Source organism: Schistocerca gregaria, chromosome 6 (assembly GCF_023897955.1).
Source record: "Schistocerca gregaria isolate iqSchGreg1 chromosome 6, iqSchGreg1.2, whole genome shotgun sequence".
Classification (NCBI taxonomy): domain Eukaryota; kingdom Metazoa; phylum Arthropoda; class Insecta; order Orthoptera; family Acrididae; genus Schistocerca; species Schistocerca gregaria.
The window spans coordinates 455,957,158-455,977,368 of record NC_064925.1 but is presented as its reverse complement, the minus strand read 5'-3'; the positions used below and the strand labels follow the sequence as shown (position 1 = coordinate 455,977,368).

General features: G+C 43.6%; 1 protein-coding gene across 1 annotated transcript; it reads right to left on the bottom strand.

Annotated features, from left to right (window-relative positions):
* Positions 1 to 443: 443 nt before the first annotated feature.
* LOC126278236 (uncharacterized) lies at positions 444 to 16,666 on the bottom strand. Its single transcript, XM_049978217.1, has 2 exons — positions 16,441 to 16,666; positions 444 to 5,400 (listed from the first exon to the last, which is right to left on the bottom strand). Exons 1-2 carry the CDS (start codon positions 16,477 to 16,479, stop codon positions 4,525 to 4,527), a joined length of 915 nt encoding a protein of 304 aa, XP_049834174.1. The 5' UTR covers positions 16,480 to 16,666; the 3' UTR covers positions 444 to 4,524.
* Positions 16,667 to 20,211: the final 3,545 nt, after the last annotated feature.

Genomic DNA, 20,211 nt, shown 5'->3' with positions numbered 1-20,211 from the left:
AAGGTTTGCAATTTGTGGTCCATTGATAAAACGAACTGCTCTTTGGTCCATGTTATAGTTAATGTTACTAGTTGCAGGCGTAAACGCAGATAGGTATGCGCCATTGTCTGAAGCCACTGCCTGCATGCAATCAGTTCACTGCCTGTGACCTTATTCCATGCTAGACAGAACACCAATGTTCCAAAAGATCATAAATGGTCGTAGGTGCTCCAAAAACCTTACTGATGCTGCAACTACTTCCTAGGACTCGAAGAGTTTGGAGACACATAAAAACTGTGCAAAATCCTTGCAGAGTAGTCTCTGCCCATGTCTGAGAGGTTCTAAACCTGTGATCATGATTATTTGAACAGGACCATTTCACATGCTAATCATGTCCCACATGAATTGTCAAGTGAATATTGTCATTTAGGTGTTCTAATATAACACAGTGAGAAGAACATATAGAATCGTTCGATATCTCATTTAATAAACCATACTGTCCATATTTTCTTTCCATAGTAAATATTCAAAATCATGATTTTATTTTTCTGTCGTAGCCAGTTAATGATCAACATACCATTCTAAAGCACAATTTCTTTTTCAAGTATGTAAAAGTCATATCAGTTTTCCATGTAAACACTGTTATATTTTCTATTTAGACGTAATTTATGACTAAAAGAAGCGCATCACATAAATATATCCAATATTGTATTACACTTCAGTAGATTTAAAAGGAAAAAAATATTAATTACATATTATCGTTAAAAAGGTTTTATTATAAATTTGAGGCTAAACTGTAAAGTATTTTGTCCTTGTATGTAATCAATCTCTTTTTATGTTTCATGTGAGACATTGTCCTTTATTCCTAAATTGTCGTTGTTTTTCGTAACTATAAGTGCTACTAAACTGTAATATTAACAACAGTGACAACAGCTTTAACTCTTAAAAAGATACAGATAATTCAGTGTCTGCGAATGTCAACTCAGTGCTAGTCAGACGTCATTTGTGCTCTTAAAGCGTACTGTAGAAATTTCTCCGGAGAACAGTTTCATGTTCATCAAGCACAAATTAAATTTAAAATTTATATGTACATCTTTTCATAGGACGGCCCTCTGTATTTTTAACCCAAAAGGAAACAGACTTCTCCAAAGCAAAATCAACCTCGTTGTTGACATAGAAAAGAAAATGCTTGGTGACTATTTTTTAAAACATTTTTGCAACTCACATCTACCATCAGCATTCTCATTTGTGATATGCTTCGTTTTAAATATTCTAAAGGAGCAACGCACAGAAATAGAAACTTTGATTTAACCTATTAAACTAGAAGCACGTGAAGAGTCACAGTGTCAGCTTTTCTACGACTGGTGAGCGTTTAAAATCCAGTGATATGCAGCTAATAGCACGTTGCGTACCGGAAAAAATCGTAACACCAAACAATAGTTAATGTGGAGTCATAAAATTCGTGAACTACTTTTGTCTAGGTAACATGTTTAATTGATTAACACTGAAAAAGCAGAGGTTGAGGTGAGCATCAGATAAGCCATTGCAAATGTAAAAATCTGGTACATTCAACCAGAATATTAAATGATTGCATCAGTTGTGTTAGACGGGTGCCAGATGTCAGTTTGTGGGATAGGGTTCCATGCCTGTTGCAGTTGGTCGGTCAATACAGGGACTGTTAAAGCTGTTTTTGTGTGAAGCTGGAGTTGCCGTCCGATGATGCCCTATATATGCTCTATTGGAGACACATCTGGAGATCGAACAGACCAAGACAACATGTCTACATTCTGTAGAGCATGTTCTGTTAAAAACAACTGAATGTGGGCGAGCGTTATCCTGTAATGGTGCTCATGAATGGCAGAAAAACATGTCGAATCACGAGGCTGACGTACTAATTTGAACTCAGACTACGCTGGTTAACAATTAGAATGCCCTCGCTGTCACACAAAATCGCCCCCATACCATACTCCATGTGTAGATCTAGTGTTTCTAGTATGCAGACATATTTGGTGCTGGCTCTCAAGTTCTAACCAACCCACAGCCATGTTTGGCACCGGAACAGGACCATCTTCATGCAAAAAACAGAACAGTATGCTCTGGTTTGACATCACGGAAGTCGGAAATGGCGGTGATTTGGGGTCAGTGGAATGCACTCTGCACGAAGTCTCGGAGCTGTCCTTAAATTAATCGACGTGTAGCTGTGTCACTGTGGTGCTAAGTACTGATCAAGTTGCTGATGATGACGATGACTGTTGTGGTTGGCAGGAGAACCAACACTGTGTTTCTAAAGGAGGCCGAAAAGCACGCGTTTTAGCTCACGCAGGCTGGCGTGAGGTCTGGAACATGACAAGGGAATTAGAATTGAGAAAAACGGACATAGCTGGTGGAATATGTAACTTTAATCCATTAATGATGGACGTCGCTCTTGACGTTACATATTTCACAATATCAATAGTACTGATAATGGCGCCTTGCTAGGTAGTAGCAGATAACGTAGCTGAAGGCTATGCTAACTATCGTCTCGGCAAATGAGAGCGTAGAAGTCAGTGAACCATCGCTAGTAAAGTCGGCTGTACAACTGGGCGAGTGCTAGGGAGTCTCTCCAGACTAAACCTGCCGTGTGGCGGCCCTCGGTGTGCAATCACTGATAGTGGCGACACGCGGGTCCGACGCATACTACCGGACCGCGGCCGATTTAAAGGCTACCACCTAGCAAGTACGGTGTCTGGCGGTGACACCACATTCCTCCCCCGCAAATCGACGTACGGTTGTGGTATAAGGCTTCCGCCTGCAGTGGGGAGGACCCCATGTTGACGTATGCGACGAGGTGGGGAGCCTAACAACAGGCGAGGCTGTGCCACCCTCACCCTGCCATTCGGACAGCGGGGAGCTAGGAAACGCCTGAAAACCTGCTCCAGGATGAACGCCAGCATGCAATGTATGCGCCCGTAAAGAGACAGGAAGGGACGAAGGGTTGACCTCCATCGGGCCGGGGCACCCGACGGGCGAAGACGACATACGGTCCGGAGCGGGCAAGAGTTCCATGGCATAGGTCACGGGAAGCGATCGGCGGCGTGTGTCCTAGGGAGGCGCCCGGCGGTTGCAACGACGCGTCCACTGCGGGCGTCGCCGGCGGGAGAACAGGCGGCGGCGGCGGTGGCGGCGGCGCGTCGCCATGGGGCAAAATGGAAGGCAGCGTCGGTAACACCTGGGCTTAGGCGAGCCAGTAGATGGGTCCCCGGGGCGCTGACGATACGGCACCGTCGCTGAAAGCAGACGGCGAGCGGCAGAGCCCGTGCGACTACAGAGGCGCAGCTGATTGAGATGCCAACGCACCCTACCAGAGGCCCCCAAAACCAGATACATAGCGCGTCCGAGGCAGCGAAGAATGCGCCCTTCGAGCCAACTCCATGAACCTCGGTAATGGCGATAGTAGACAACGTCGCCTGGAGCAAAAGCAGGTGTCTGCCGCTGCACAGGAACCTGATGTGGCGGATGTAGCAATGACATCAAGGTTCGATGATGACGACCGTGGAGCAACTCAGCCGGCGAGCGACCATCTCGGGGCTGAGAGCGACACGAGGACAAAAAGAGCAATAACGCGTCCTCCCGAGAATGCGACTCTTTCAACTTCAACATCTGTGACTTGAAAGTCCTGACCAATCGTTCAGCGGTACCGTTTGACTGTGGCGAAAACGGCGCGGACTTCAGATGTTGAATACCATTGGCCTTGCAGAATGACTGAAATTCTGCGGACATGAATTGTGGGCCATTGTCGCTAACAAAAGTCTGTGGGAGACCTTCAATGCAAAAGATAGAGGACAACGCTTGGATGGTGGCAGTTTATAGTTCTTAGCACAACCGAGGCCCGGTGCAAAAATGTCTGCAAATTTTTCACATAGACGGGAAACACTGTCTGAAGGCACCGTCTGGTTCACTGATAGAACCTGGTTTACTATAGACAAGTTAAACAACTGAAATAATTCTAAACCAAACAAGTTCACTGCAGAAGAAGAATGAAGGACGTAAAATGACACAAGTTTTGTTTGTCCTTTATATGTTGCAAGAAGGCTGCACTGTCCTAACACAGGGATCTTTTGTCGTGAATAGGTGGTTAACCGAACATTTGCGGCACGCAACGGAGGTGTGCCCAGCAGTTTGTAAGTGTCTTGATTGATCAGGGAAACTGCAGCTCTTGTATCGAGATGGAATGGTATCACTTTGCCGTTAATGTCCAAGTCTACAAAATGTTTATTGTCCTGCTGACGACAAGAGCGACTGTCTCGCGCAACGTGAACTGACACTGGTACATAATCACTTCCAACTTGACGGGAGTTCCGGCGATGTCGACGCACACTATTTTTCGGACGAACACAGTCACTGTTAGAGAGAGTGGCACTGCGCGGAGTGGAATGAACTACATGAATTTCCACGGGCGAAGTTTCGCGAGCCTGAGTATCCTTGGTTCGATTCCGATTCCGGTGCGAAGCAAAGGGCCTGGAACAGTTTTGAGCTTCCGATCTGAGCTTTTTCTAGCAAACACTCTTAACATGTCCTTTTTTTATTACAATAAAAGTAAATAGCTTGGCGTGACGGGCAGTTCTCACGCGAATGTTTAGTAGCACACCGCGGGCATGATTTGATCACTGCATTTGCATGCCGCGGCGGCACACGTGGCTGAGAGCCTGGCGACAGCGGCACGGCCGGGCGCGAGGGCTGTTTACTGCTCCGTGCAGCTCGCCCGGCGGGCCGGTTAACCTGACACACTGCTGGCGAAGTTTCAAATGATTCCTGAGCAAAGTCAAGTGTGTCCTGCCGATCCAATATGTCCCCCACTTGTTGAAGGGAGGGACTGACTAGTTTCAAAATCTGTTCCCTTATACGAACATCAGAAAAGTTCTGTGCAATTGCATCACGTACCATAGTATCTGAATAAGGGAGTCCACATTGACACTCAAAAGCACAATCCCTCGTAAGGCCTTGCAAGGTTGCAACCCACTCCCGTTTAGTCTGACCTGCCGTACGTTTTGTAGGAAAGAAGGTATACCGTTTGGCAACTACATTGACTGATTCTTTGAAATATGCATCTAAGGCAGACAAAATTTCTTCGTAGGACAGAGTTGCTACGTCGCGTCGGGGAAATAATTTCACTATCACACGGTACGTTTGTACCCCTACTGAGGACAACAAAAAGGGCTGCCGCTCGTTACCTTGAATTCTGTAGGCGGCGAGATGGAATCCAAATTGGCGTGACCACTCTCTCCAGCTTTCCAGTGCACCATCAAAAGGTCGAAAAGTGGGTACAACAGCGTGTTGTGGCTGCGTTAGCGGTGAAACGGCTGCTGCCGCATCGTTTTGCATCGCACGTTGACCCTGCACGAGCTGTCCAAGGGCATCCAGTAAGGCCTGCGTCTGCTGAATCTGTAAGCAATAAAATTCGGACAGTACATCTGGAGGTTGTGGCGAAGCCATTACACAAGTAAATCAAGACAATATCGATAAGAACACTTTTACTCTCGTCGCCAATGTTGTGGTAGGCAGGAGAACCAACACTGTGTTTCTAAAGGAGGCCGAAATGCACGCGTTTTAGCTCACGCAGGCGGGCGTGCGGTCTGGAACATGACAAGGGAATTAGAATTGAGAAAAACGGACATAGCTGGTGGAATACGTAACTTTAATCCATTAATGATGGACGTCGCTCTTGACGTTACATATTTCACAATATCAATAGTACTGATAATGGCGCCTTGCTAGGTCGTAGCAAATATCTTAGCTGAAGGCTATGCTGACTATCGTCTCGGCAAATGAGAGCGTAGAAGTCAGTGAACCATCGCTAGCAAAGTCGGCTGTATAACTGGGCGATTGCTACGCAGTCTCTCTAGACTAGACCTGCCGTGTTTTGGCGCTCGGTCTGCAATCACTGATAGTCGCGACACGCGGGTCCGACGCATACTACCGGACCGCGGCCGATTTAAAGGCTACCACCTAGCAAGTGTGGTGTCTGGCGGTGACACCACAATGATGATGTTTGGTTTATGGAGCGCGCAAATGCGTGGTAATCAGCGCCCGTACAAAGTCTCAAATTTTACACTGTCCAATTTTTTATACGGTCCAATCTAGCCACTGTCACGAATGATGATGATGAGGATGAAATGATGAGGACAACACAAACACCCAGTCCCCGGGCAGAGAAAATCCCCAACCCGGACGGGAATCGAACCCAAGACCCCGTGACAGAGAGGCAACAACGCTAGCGACTAGACCACGAGCTGCGGGCCTGAAATTGTTGATGCATATGCAGTATGGTGCGTCAGAGTAATCCACCGAACACAATGGCCTTCTCTCTTAGCAGTCCAATTCGGCCGTCCGGTGACTGGTCTTCTTGCGAACGTACATTCCTGTGACCACCGCTGACAGCAACCAAGTAGAGTGGCTAAATTCCTGGCCAGTCTTCCTGCAGTGTTGCACAAATAACATCCAGCTCCCTGTATCCCTGTTACATGAGCTTCTCCAGACTCAGTAACCTACTGACACTGTATTTTTATCGCCTTTAAAGGCAATTTGGTTAACACCAACTCACCACCTCAAATCTAGAAAGTAACAAATGCTCACGAGCGTTAGAGCGTCTTTGTTTGGAAAATAAAACCACCTTTCCTTGCTGCTCTGTAATTTATTTTCCCACACCCGTTTCGCCTTTTTTTACTCTATGGCATCTTCAGTGTTATAGCTTGTTGGTATCCTCAATCTGGTATGGAGGTCGAATTACCACGAAACATAAGCCCAGTTTTACATTCAGAACTTTTTGTTCATGCTGTTCACCGCGTATACTGTGCCTCTCAAGAAACAAATATTGTGACTTTGTTATGCGTTTCCTCCGCTGCATCTGGGAGAAATAAATTACAGTGCAGCAAGATTTTATTTACAAAACAAATATTTCTGTGCTTGCTGAGGAGGACAGCCACACAAACAAACTTGTTACAGACTCTATTTGAAGTAAACCTGATGTGCATCCTCGTAGTGGCGTTACTTGCGCCACTCTTATGGGTCTACAGCGAAATCTAATTGGACATCGTCTTTCAGGTGTAGAGAAGCGAGAACCAGCTTTCATTTATGTCGGACAGCTCCTTCTTCGTGTTGCTATTTTTTCTTCTAGTTAGTGTATAAACCAATAAATACCAGGTATATAAGTATGAAACCGGAATTTCCCTATATATGGTGCTAGCCGTCAGTGTAGGGACCGTGAAACCGAGTCTGCAGCGCCATCTGCTTCCTGTTACCGCTGTCGACGAATGTCAACTCACAGTAAGCCAAGATCCGCACATCCGTCAACATGTTGAGTTTTGCGCCTAAGAACTACGATTTGAGGACGGCACTGATTTGATATCATTTGAAGAAAACGGCCGCAGAATCGCATCGAATGCTTTCCAAGCTTTCAGAAAATATGCTCTTGGAGAAAAAACAGTGTTTCAAGTGCTTCAAAAAGTTCAAGGTGCTGATTTTGAAGTGAGAAACGACGAGCGCTGGAAACTACCGAAAGAATTCGAAGGTAACTTATTGCAGGGCCTTATTGAATGAAGATGATACTCAAATTCAACAGGAACCCGTGGAACAACTAAATGTGTCGCAGGAAGCCTTCTCTCTTCGGTTCAAAGCTATGGGGTAGGTGCAGAAGTTGTAAAATGTGTCCCAATTGAACTGCATGAAAGACAGCAAACAACTCGAAAGACCACTTGTGAAATGCTGCTAGCCAGATACAAAACACAGTCTTTTATCCATCGAATGGTGACAAGTGATGAAAAATGTATCCTAATCGTCATAAATCATGGTTAAATCCAGCCAACCATCGACATCCACTGCAAGACCAAATCGCTTTGGAAAGAAGACAATGCCCTATGTTTGGTGGGATCAGAAGGGTATCATCTATTATGAGGTGCTAATGCGAGGTGAAACAGTTAACAGTGATCGCTACTAACAACAAATGATTGATTTAAATCTATCATTACGTGAAAAAACACCGGAATATGGAAACAGGCAACATAAACTCCTATTGCTCCCTGTTAATGCCCCACCACACACAGCATAAAGGGCTATGGAGGCGGTCAGCTGGAAAACACTAGGGCAGACTTGGCTTCGTCTGAGTATCATCTAATTGCATCACTGAGACACGCTGTCGCTGAACAACGCTTCAATTCGTATGAAAAAATAGCTCACTGACTGGATCGCATCAAATGAATAACTTTTTTTTTTTTTTTTGCATGGCATTCATAGCCTGTCGGAGAGGCAGGAGAAATATACAAATAGCAATGGAGATTTTTCTGAATAAAGTATTGTTTATCATTTTCAAGCAACAGAGGTGTAATTATTGCAGCAAAATTCCGGTTTCATACTTCTACACCCGGCAATGCCGTGTGGGCTTGTTGGTGTATTTGTTATTGCGTCAAGACATATCTATTTGCTTGTGGACGTGGAGTGGAAGGGGAAAGAGTACGACAACGAAAGGTTGGCGTGCGTTAGTGCAACATCTAGAACGTTGTATGTATTAAGTTACTACTGAACCGGAGAACTGTGGTAGGGAACACAAATGGTCGACTTCGGTTTAATGGGAGAATTTTAGGTTGGGTAGGGTTGTTTTGGGGGAGGAGACCAGACAGCGATGTCACCAGTCTCATCGGATTAGGAAAGGAAGTCGGCTGTGCACTTTCGAAGGAACCATCCCGGCATCGGCCTGGAGCCATTTAGGGAAATCACGGAAAACCTAAATCAGGACGGCCGGACACTGGATTGAACCGTCGTCCTCCCAAATGCGAGTCCAGTGTGCTAGTCACTACGCCACCTCACTCGCTGAATTTTAGGAAAGAGTGGCTCACCTGTAAAGGAGGCCGCATATAAGATGCAGATGCGACCTATTCTCGAGTGTTTTGGATCCGTACCAGGTCAGATTGAAGGAAGACAGAGAAGCAGTTAGGAGACGGGCTGCTAGATATGTTACCGGCAGGCTCGAACAACACTTAAGTGTTACTGAAGGGCTTCAGGAACTCAGTTGGGAATCCATGGAGGGAAGGAGACGTTGTTTTTGAGAAACATTACTGAGAAAATTTAGAGAATAGGCATCTGAAGCTAACTGCCGAACGATTCTACTGCCGCCAACATCCGTTGTGCATCGGGACAATGAAGGTAAGATACGAGAAATTAGGGCTCATTCGGGACATACAGACCCGTTTTTCCCTCGCTCTATTTGCGAGTGGAACAGGAGGGTAAATGGCAAGTAGTGGTACAAGGTACCTTCCACCACGCACCGTACAGTGGCTTGCAGAGCATTTTTGTAGGTGTTGTAGACGTAGACGTAAGTGTAGATGTAGGTGTAGACTGGCACAGGAGGGAAATTACTGGTGGGAGTCATCGAACTACACAATCGACTGCTAGAGAACACCACTAACTGAACTGAATGTTAGGCAACCGGGAGTTTTGCAACGCTGCCGGCAGTTGTGCCACAGCAGAACGACCGCGAGCGATTTGCGTCGGTTGCGTCGCCTGCTGCCGAGTGTGTGTGACACAGAGACGCGCGACTGGGTTGGCAGATGGATGGCCCTTTGTGTGGCGGGCCGCCGATCCGGGTCACCACGCAGAGCTGACGCGTGGGTGGGGCCGGCTGGTGAGGCCCGCAGCTCATCTCAGAGGTTGACATCTGCAGTGTGTAGGCGGCCGTAAATGACGGAACGGTACAACGTGCGTACCAGTGCAGTGTGAGAACCTCACGGCACTATGTCGTTCGACATTGTCTGATGATGGGTAGGCACGGATCGCTCTCGGAACCAGCTGCCTAGAATTTGGAAAGAAAATGAAAAAAGTGCACCCAAAGGTATCGTGAGATGATGTGTGTAAAAGTAACAAATAATACAGATTAGAGGAACATTTCACTCGCCTTTGGATGGTGCAGCTGTGAAGTAAGGAGGCTACTGAGTAATATTCCATCCCGAATATAGTTCTCTTCAAAATTCTAAGTGAAACACTGGACTTTAAACTCTCGATCTACCCTTCAGTTGCTTTGTTCGATTTCGAGCGACGTTGAAAGGCGGATCAAATGTTTCTCTTCTGGGGTATTAACAAATCGCTTCAGTTGTATTTAATTCTATATTACTGGATTACTGCCGGTTTCTTGGCACTAAATGCCAGGGGAACATCTGTGTAACAATAAATCCAGAAGGAATAACATCGCCGAGATGTACACTAGTATGGTAAATTATTTTATGATTTAAGAAATGTTTTAAAATATATCAAAACTTTCACATCAGAATATCAGAATGTTAGTACTCACATAACTGAAACATTAGAGCTGAAAAGCTCGGAACTTTGTGCCCAACATTCGTTGTCCATCAGAACACAACACCACTAAGAGGTGGTAAGTCATAGAATAAAACAACCGGATTCCAGTATAGCGGATGGGTTCAAATGGGTCAAACGGCTCTAAGCACTATGGGACTTACATCTGAGGTAATCCATCCCCTAGACTTAGAACTACTTAAACCTAACTGACCTAAGGACATCACACACATCCCTGCCCGAGGCAGGATTGGAACCTGCGAGCGTAGCAGCAGCTCGGTTCCGGACTGCAGCGCCTAGAACCGCTCGGTCACAGCTGCCTGCTAGAAGATGGGTCCTAGACAAATTAATTGGTAAGGTGATAATAAATTAAAAGCTATTGAGGTCTAATTTGGATCAGAACGAAACAATAACTCCTTCCAAAACTTTTTAAAACCTTAAAATAATGTATCATACAAATGTAAGTCTCAGGGTTAATATTCCTTCTGGATACATTGTAATACAGATGTTCACCTGAAGATGTGGCTTTTAGTGATCCAATAATAAATAACTGAGGAAATCTGAAGCTGTTTATTAATATCCAAATGACTGCTCACAGCTGTGGTTGCCCTACCTATAAGGTTGTCTGTAAATATCTCTCTGTTTTATTTCTTACAAATCACTTCAAAAAACCTTCGACCGTTTTCTTTCTAAAATTTGTTTTACTTACTAATTTTGTACTAAATGAGTGAACTGATATAAATTCAAGTATCACTTGTTCTTCTATAATTACTAAGAGGATATAGATCAACAGAATGCAGAGAAATTTCAATTTACGCTGTGATCTGGCTTTGTTTGAGTACACATTTGATTTCCTATGTTCTCCAAACGTGGTTCGAAAGGACCCATTTTCAGAGTTAAATAGCAGAAAAATGGAATATATTATGGGGGAATCTGCTATACCTGAAGAGATGAGCATGTTGACACACCTCACAAAGTTTAATGAATCAACTCGAACTGAGTAATCTATGAATATATTACAATCCTCTATGTATCGGTCCCATAGGGATCTTGGACAAAGGATTGGACTAATTACAGCGTGCACAGAGGCATTTAGGCACTCATTCTTGCTGCGCTCCATATGCACTTAGAACGGGAAGAAATACTAGTAAATCGTACCATGGGACGTACCCTCCACTTTTTTCTTTTTTTTTAGTTGAGCCATCAGTCTTCTGACTGGTTTTTTGAGGGCCGCCACGAATTCCGCTCCTGTGGTGGCAACCTCATCTCAGAGTAATTCATGCAACCTACGCCTTCAGTTATTTTCTGGATGTATTGCAATCCCTGTCTCCCTCTACAGTTTTTGCTCTCTGCAGCTCCTCCTAGTACCATGGAAATCATTCCCAGATGTCCTACCATCCTGCCCCCTCCTTGTCAGCGTCATCCACATATTCCTTTTCTCTCCGAAACTGCGCAGAACTTCCTCAGTCCATCTCTTATCAGTCCACCTAGTTATAAACATTCATCTGTAGCACCTCATTTCAAATCCTTGTTTCCTCTTTGTTCTAGTTTTCCCAAAGTACATGTTTCGTTACCAGACAATGCTGTGCTCCAAACGTACTTTCGCAGAAATTTCTATTTTTGATACTAGTAGACTTCTCTTGGCCAGGAACGCCCTTTATCTAGTGCTAGTCTGCTTTTGGGAGACAATCTAAGCAGCCGTCTTCGGTTGTTTGCAGATGACGCTGTCGTTTATCGACTAATAAAGTCATCAGAGGATCAAAACAAATTGCAAAACGATTTAGGAATGATATCTGGATGGTGCGAAAAGTAGCAGTTGACCGTAAATAACGAAAATTGTGAGATCCTCCACAAGAGTGCTAAAAGGAACTCGTTAAACTTCGATTACACGATAAATCAGTCTAATCTAAAAGCTGTAAATTCAACTAAATTCGTAGGTATTACAATTACGAACGACTTAAATTCAAAGGAACACACAGAAAATGTTGTGGGAAATGCTATCCAAATACTGCGTTTTATTGGCACGGCACTTAGAAAATGTAACAGACCTACTAAGGAGACTGCTACACTACGCTTGTCCGTCCTCCTTTAGACTACTGCTGCGCGGTGTGGGATCCTTGCCAGATAGGACTGACGGAGTACATCGAAAAAGTTCAAAGAAAGGCACCACGTTTTGTATTATCGCGAAATATGGGAGAGGGTGTCACAGAAATGATACAGGATTTAGGCGGCACATTATTAAAAGAAAGGCGTTTTTCGTTGGGACGAAATATTCTCACGAAATTCTAATCACCAATTTTCTCCTGCTACTGGGAATATATTTATTTGACACCGACCTAAATAGAGAGGAACGATCACCACGATAAAATCGAGATCAGGGAGATCAGAGCTCGTACGGAAAGATATAGGTGTTCATTCTTTCCGCGCGCTATGCTAGATTGGAATAATAGACATTTGTGAAGGTGGTTCGATGAACCCTCTCCCAGGCACTTAAATGTGATTTGCAGAGGATCCATGTAGGTGTAGATGTAGATGTAGACGTTGCTGCGTCCGTCATTGGTTATTTTGCTGTCTAGGCAATAGTATGCATTAACTTCATCTACTTTGTGACCATCAGTCCTGATGTTATGTTCCTCGGTTTTCTCATTTCAGCTACTTCCCATTACTTTCGTCTCTCTTCGATTTACTCTAAATTCATATTCTGTACTCTAAACTGTTCATTCCATTCATCAGGCCATGTCATTCTTCTTCACTTTCACTCAGGATAGCAATGCCATTGGTCAATCGTGTAATTGATTTCCTTTGAGCTTGAATTTTAAGTCCACTCCTGAACCTTTCTTGCACCATGCACTCCAAAGTGGTTTGCAGAGGATGGGCATAGATATGGCTCCAGTTTCTTTGAAGCAGGCCGTCGTCGAATACATTATTTGCGCGACAACAGTCCACTAAAAGCACAAGTTAGTTCGCAACAAGTGAGGACATGGGCGCTCAGGGAAGCGAATGAAATCTAGGCGAATGTTTACAAATGGCTATCGTCCGAATTATTTCAGCAGGCATGAAGGAGTGGTTCATCCAGTAGAAGCCGTAGCGATACTCCTGTTAATGTTCATGAAATTACTTCGCACTACTCACGCACTGCTGGAACTCACAAAACCATATAACCGAGCGAGGTGGCGCAGTGGTTAGCACACTGGACTCGCATTCGGGAGGACGACGGTTCAATCCCGTCTCCGGCCATCCTAATTTAGGTTTTCCGTGATTTCCCTAAATCGTTTCAGGCAAATGCCGGGATGGTTCCTTTGAAAAGGGCACGGCCGATTTCCTTCCCAATCCTTCCCTAACCCGAGCTTGCGCTCCGTCTCTAATGACCTCGTTGTCGACGGGACGTTAAACACTAACAACCACCACCACAAAACCATATACACTCAAAATTATGAAGAATACTTTGCAATTCTACAGAGGGTAGTGTTCACAAACAGGAAGAACTGAACCACCACACGCTTTATTGGTTTAAATTGCAAACTCGCAAGAGGAAAACACACATATATGATTTTATAGGAAATTATACATCACAGCGTTAAATACAAAAAAAAGAAAAAGATGGGTGATGCTTTGGATATGAGTGTTGGAGACAAATACACATTTCACTATGACGTCGTGGTATCCGTCCAAAAGAGGTATAAACCTAGAGTAATACAGCGTGGGCACTCCCTTCTACACAAATCATAGACGCAGCTGCCTCGACGTGACACTTCCTCATGTTATCGTTCCAAGCGGCTTTAACCATTTTCAGCAAGTAAGACTATTACTCCAGTAAGTTTCTTTGAGGATACAAAGAGTCACGTCACAGAAACACCGATTACGAACATTTGAGTCACGCTTATACAGATATCTATTAATCACAAAATTGTTTAGGAAATTAACGTCGTAATGCCACTGGTCGTTTTCATGGAGTTAAATTTAGTTGTCAACAACAACTTTTCAAATTATAAAAAAGGTGTACATTGATTAAGAACTCTAAACTATTAAACCTAATTGAGTCTGGAAATTGTCAAAACCCTACGAAATGGAGCTGTTGTAAGTAGGCTGTTTACATTTTCTTATTGGTAACGCCACGTAGCGCTCTGTATGAAAAATCACTGGCTGTGCTGTGCGCAGTCTGTGGCTGGTTTGCATTGTTGTCTGCCATTGTAGTGTTGGGCAGCGGCAGCTGGATGCTAACAGCACGTAGCGTTGCGCAGTTGGAGGTGAGCCGCCAGCAGTGGTGGACGTGGGGAGAGAGATGGCGGAGTTTTGAAATTTGTAAGAATTGGTGTCATGAACTGCTATATATATTATGACTAATGAGTTAAATACACTGTTTGTTCTCTACTAAAATCTTTCATTTGCTAACTATGCCTATCAGTAGTTAGTGCCTTCAGTAGTTTGAATCTTTTAGTTAGCTAGCAGTAGTGGCGCTTGCTGTATTGCAGTATTTCGAGTAACGAAGATTTTTGTGAGGTAAGTGATTTGTGAAACATATAGGTTAATGTTAGTCAGGGCCATTCTCTTGTAGGGATTATTGAAAGTCAGATTGCGTTGCGCTAAAAGTATTGTGTGTCAGTTTAAGCAGAGTCTTGTATAAATTTTTCAAAGGGGACGTTTCACTGTCTTTCGCCATCTGCGCGGTAGATTCTGATATAGATTCTGTTGAGTTCACGTTCCTATCGTGTTGTGTGTAGGATGCGAGGAATGCCAATCTGAAGACTAAGTTATGAACGTGAAATATTGTAGCTTCCCAAATGTAGTCAATATTTTACGGAAGTTCTCCTTTGGTCTCATTCTCTAAAGGATACAAGAAACGAAAAGGTAATGGTATAGATGCCTGGACTGTAACTTTTATTAAAAATAAAATCAATACATGATATCACACCGGACGCTGAAATTTCAACGTGTAAGTTCAATAATGATCACTTAAGTGCAATACTTGTAACAGATCATCGCTTCCGTATTGTTCATTCATGATATTTACGTAGGGGAAGGCAGGGCTAGATGGGGAAGCTAACTTTAAACCCTTACAAAAGGGACAAAAACTAACATATTCAAGTAGGTTTGATTGTTGTTGTTGTTGTGGTCTTCAGTCCCGAGACTGGTTTGATGCAGCTCTCCATGCTACTCTATCCTGTGAAAGCTTCTTCATCTCCCAGTACCTACTGCAACCTACATCCTTCTGAATCTGCTTAGTGTATTCATCTCTTGGTCTCCCTCTACGATTTTAACCCTCCACGCTGCCCTCCAACGCTAAATTTGTGATCCCTCGATGCCTCGGAACATGTCCTACCAACCGATTCCTTCTTCTGGTCAAGTTGTGCCACAAACTTCTCTTCTCCCCAATCCTATTCAATACTTCCTCATTAGTTATGTGATTTACCCACCTTATCTTCAGCATTCTTCTGTAGCACCATATTTCGAAAGCTTCTATTCTCTTCTTGTCTAAACTACTGTATTTATCGTCCACGTTTCACTTCCATACATGGCTACACTCCATACAAATACTTTCAGAAAATACTTCCTGACACTTAAATCTATACTCGATGTTAACAAATTTCTCTTCTTCAGAAACGCTTTCCTTGCCATTGCCAGTCTACATTTCATATCCTGTCTACTTCGACCATCATCAGTTATTTTGCTCCCCAAATAGCAAAACTCCTTTACTACTTTAAGTATCTCATTTCCTAATCTAATTCCCTCAGCATCACCCGACTTAATTCGACTACATTCCATTATCCTCGTTTTGCTTTTGTTGATCTTCATCTTATATACTCCTCTCAAGACACTGTCCATTCCATTCAACTGCTCTTCGAAGTCCCTTGCTGTCTGTGACAGGTTTGATTATCATTTGTTTATTTAACCACTGAATTACAATAGCACGCAAAGAAACCTGAAAACTTGTTACATTTAGTTAGAAATATTTCGATTTGAAACATAAGCTACCAATTCCCCATCTTGCCCTATACGCGGGGTAAGATGGGGAACTAGCATGAATTCATCTCTAAAGCTTAAATAGGGACTGGAATAACGAAATCATGTAACGATATGGTTTCGAAAACATGGTTCTGCCAATTTTAGAATCAGGTATTAGGTTTTATTTAGGACTCTTACTTTCACATAGTACACAAGCGTGGACAGCCTCGTCATCATCACTTTCTGTCCCTACACAAGTGTCGTGGGAACCCCGACGCTGAAACACATATTTCTGTGGCACTTTGAACTGTCGAGCACCCATGAAAGAACCCATATGACCTTCCATAACAGCATTTACAGCGCCTTCCATTGACTCCAATGACCAATCTTGCCTAGACGTTTGTCGCCGATACTTGCGAACCATGTGAAATAAAACACGTGGAAGGTACTATTGAGTCAGTTCATTCCTGGTATTCTATATTATACAGTAAATACCATATTTCCAATAGTCAGTCGTTAAAGCATGGCAAGAATACTGACTTTGTACGTTTTGTGTATTTTTATTCACAATATAGCCTAAGGCATACTTTGTAATTAATTAGGAAAGTGTTGGAATAACGAATAACAGTCTATTTACAATTGTATTCAACGTATAATGTACGTGTTCAAAACCCGCAGCGAGGTAAACACATGAGACAATAAGGACGTAATGGTTGGACAAATAGTATTGGCAAGACTTGGAAGCTCGCCATCTTGCCCTACCCCGCCTTCCCCCTACCAGTCTGTCAGGTTACATTACGCCTACATGAACACTATGTAGTGAACATTGACTACTGACACAGCAGTTTACTGTTAATAAGGAGTACTATTCAGTGCTATATATACAGTCAGGACAAATGTTCGCGAATCACATGTTTTAGGACCTCGAAAGGTGTAAAACAATGCAAATCAGTATAACAATTGTACGTACCTTGAAAAGCTCACAGAAACTGCCGCGAAACTAAGGTTTAGCAATGTCAACATACTGGGACCTGTGTATTGATGATGTTGACGTAGCTATCCACAGATGGCAATACTCTGACTGTAGCCCGCATCTCGTGGTCGTGCGGTAGCGTTCTCGCTTCCCACGCCCGGGTTCCCGGCTTCGATTCCCGGCGGGGTCAGGGATTTTCTCTGCCTCGTGATGGCTGGGTGTTGTGTGCTGTCCTTAGATTAGTTAGGTTTAAGTAGTTCTAAGTTCTAGGGTACTGATGGCCATAGATGTTAAGTCCCATAGTGCTAAGAGCCATTTGAAACATTTGAACTCTGACTGCAGCTTATAGCCCTTCCCCGCCTTACCCCACCTCCCCGTCTTGCCCCGCCTTCCCCTATGTACTGAGTGTAGTATTTTTCGTTCACCTACACTCAAGTTTTTCTATCAAACCTTCAATAACTGCCTGCTATATTTCCTTCCCTGTACCTTTTTACATGACCCTAACACATGTTTTGTTTGTCATTTTTTTCATTTATAGTAATATTTAGATTTCGTGTCTACAAATAAGAATTACTGCAACTGAGCAACTGTTTAACATAATTAGTATTCAGGTTCGAATTTTCGATATGGTATAAGCTTACAAATGGCTGGGCTAAGCCACGTCTTCGCAATATCCTTTCTTTCAGGAGTGATAGGTCTGCAGGGTTCGCAGGAGAGCTTCTGTAAAGTTTGGAAAGTAGGAGACGGGGTACTGGCAGAAGTAAAGCTGTGAGGAGGGGGGCGTGAGTCGTGCTTGGGTAGCTCAGTTGGTAGAGCACTTGCCCGCGAAAGGCAAAGGTCCCGAGTTCGAGTCTCGGTCTGGCACACAGTTCCAATCTGCCAGGAATTTTCATATCAGGGCACACTCCGCTGCAGAGTGAAAATCTAATTCAAGTCTTACGTTGTCTGAAGATAAAGTTTGGGCCTCCTGCCTGCTGAAAATTTATTGTATTACCTATAAAAGCATAGACGTTCAGCCGTTTTAAGTTTTAATGGTCTTACTTATCAAGTATTACCTTTTGGAAGATAAAGCTGTGAGCCTTCTGCCTACTGAAAATTTATTCTAGTGTATTGTTTTTAAGAGCATCGGTCTTCAGCTGCTATAAGTCTTAAGGTTCTTATTTATCAAGTATTACCAGGGTCACTCCAAAATAAATGCACACTATTTTTTTTAAATCCATTTTTTATTCTACCTGTTTGAAAGTTTTACAGTGTGTAGATACATCCTTTAGGAACAATAGTTTCATTTCTCCACATAATTTCCATCCCTCTCAACTGCCTTATACCATCTTGGAACCAGCGCCTATATACCCACACGGTAAAATTCTGGACCAACCTGTTGGAGCCACTGTTTGGCAGCGTGCACAAGGGAGTCATCATCTTCAAACCCTGTTGCATGAAGAGAGTCTTTCAGTTTCCCAAAAAGATGATAGTCACATGAAGTCAGGTCAGGGCTGTAAGGCTGGTGTTTCAGTGTTGTCCATCCGAGTTCTGTGGTCGCTTCCATGGTTTTTTGACTGACATGTGGCTGTGCACTGTCGTGCAACAGCAAAACATCCTGCTTTTGCCGATGTGGTCGACCACGACTCAGTCGAGCTTGAAGTTTCTTCGGAGTCATCACATATGCATCAGAATATATGGTGGTTCCACTTGGCATGATGTCCACAATCAAGAGTCCTTCAGAATCGAAAAACACTGTAGCCATAAGTTCTCCAACAGAAGGTGAGGTTTTGAATTTTTTTTCTTGGGTGAATTTGCGTGATGACACTCCATTGATTGCCTCTTCGTCTCTGGTGAAAAATAATGGAGCCATATTCCATCACCTGTCACAATTCTTCCAAGAAATGCATCTCCACCATTCTTGTACTGCATACCGTTTATCTTGTTTCTTTGTGAGCCACTGTCAACATCCTGGGGACCCACCTGGCACAAACCTTTTTTAACGCCAACACTTTCAGTATTGTGCAAACACTTCCTTCCCCTATACCAACGTAGCGTGACAATTCGTTCACTGTGATGCGTCTGTCAGCAGTCACAGTTCGTTAACTCTCTGCACATTGTCTAGAGTGTGTGCAGTACGAGGCCTGCCGCTGCGAGGACAGTCCTCAATATTTCCGTGCCCGCTTTCATCACATAACCTGCTTGCCCACCGACTAACTGTACTGCGATCGACAGCAGCATCTCCATACACCTTTTTCAACCTCTTGTGGATGTTTCCCACTTTCTCGTTTTCACAGCACAGGAATTCCATGACAGCACGTTGCTTCTGACGAACGTTAAGTGCAGCAGCCATCTTGAAGTCATGGTGTGACGGCGCCACTCACGGGAACAGGTTGAACTAAGTTTCAAAACAAGCGGGAAGGATGTATTCCATAAACTGTAAAACTTTCACATACTGTATTTCTTTTGAATTGACCGTCGTACATTCTTTCAAGATAAAGCTGTGAGCCTGCTGAAAATTCGTTGAAGTTGTATTGTTCTTAAAATGCTGGGCCTTCAGCCACTTTAAAATGTTGAACTCTTATTTATCAGATCTTACATCACTTGGGCTTAAATACTATTTAAGGTTAAGAGCTTTGGGCCTTCTGCCTTGGAAAATTAGTTGCAGATTATTTTTTTTTTTAACAAAGCCGTTCAGCCGTTTAAAGTAAGGTTTGTTATTGGTCGTAAAGCTTGGGCCTTCTGCCTATTGAAAGGTTGTTGTAGTTATGTTGTTTTAAATTTATGGGCCTTCAGCCGCTTTTAAAAACGTAGTCTATCTGACTAGTCAAGTCTTACATCGCTTGACCTTAAATACTATTTAAGGTTAAAGCCTAGAGCCTACTGCCTTAAAATTTTTTTTAAAAAAAGTCTTGTATTTAATTCATGGGCCTTAAGCCGTTTTAGAATTAAAGACGTTTTCTGTCGATAGTCAAGCTTAGAAATTGAGCTGTAATGTTTGGTCAACTAGATAAAGA

What these genes read in the sequence shown, in the direction of transcription:
- LOC126278236 (XM_049978217.1), bottom strand. Translation starts at nt 16,479, where the DNA reads ATGATGACGAGGCTGTCCACGCTTGTGTACTATGTGAAA. An exon ending in CGCTTGTGTACTATGTGAAA is followed by an intron (nt 5,401 to 16,440) that starts GTAAGAGTCCTA and finishes TATTGCTTACAG; the next exon opens with ATTCAGCAGACGCAGGCCTT.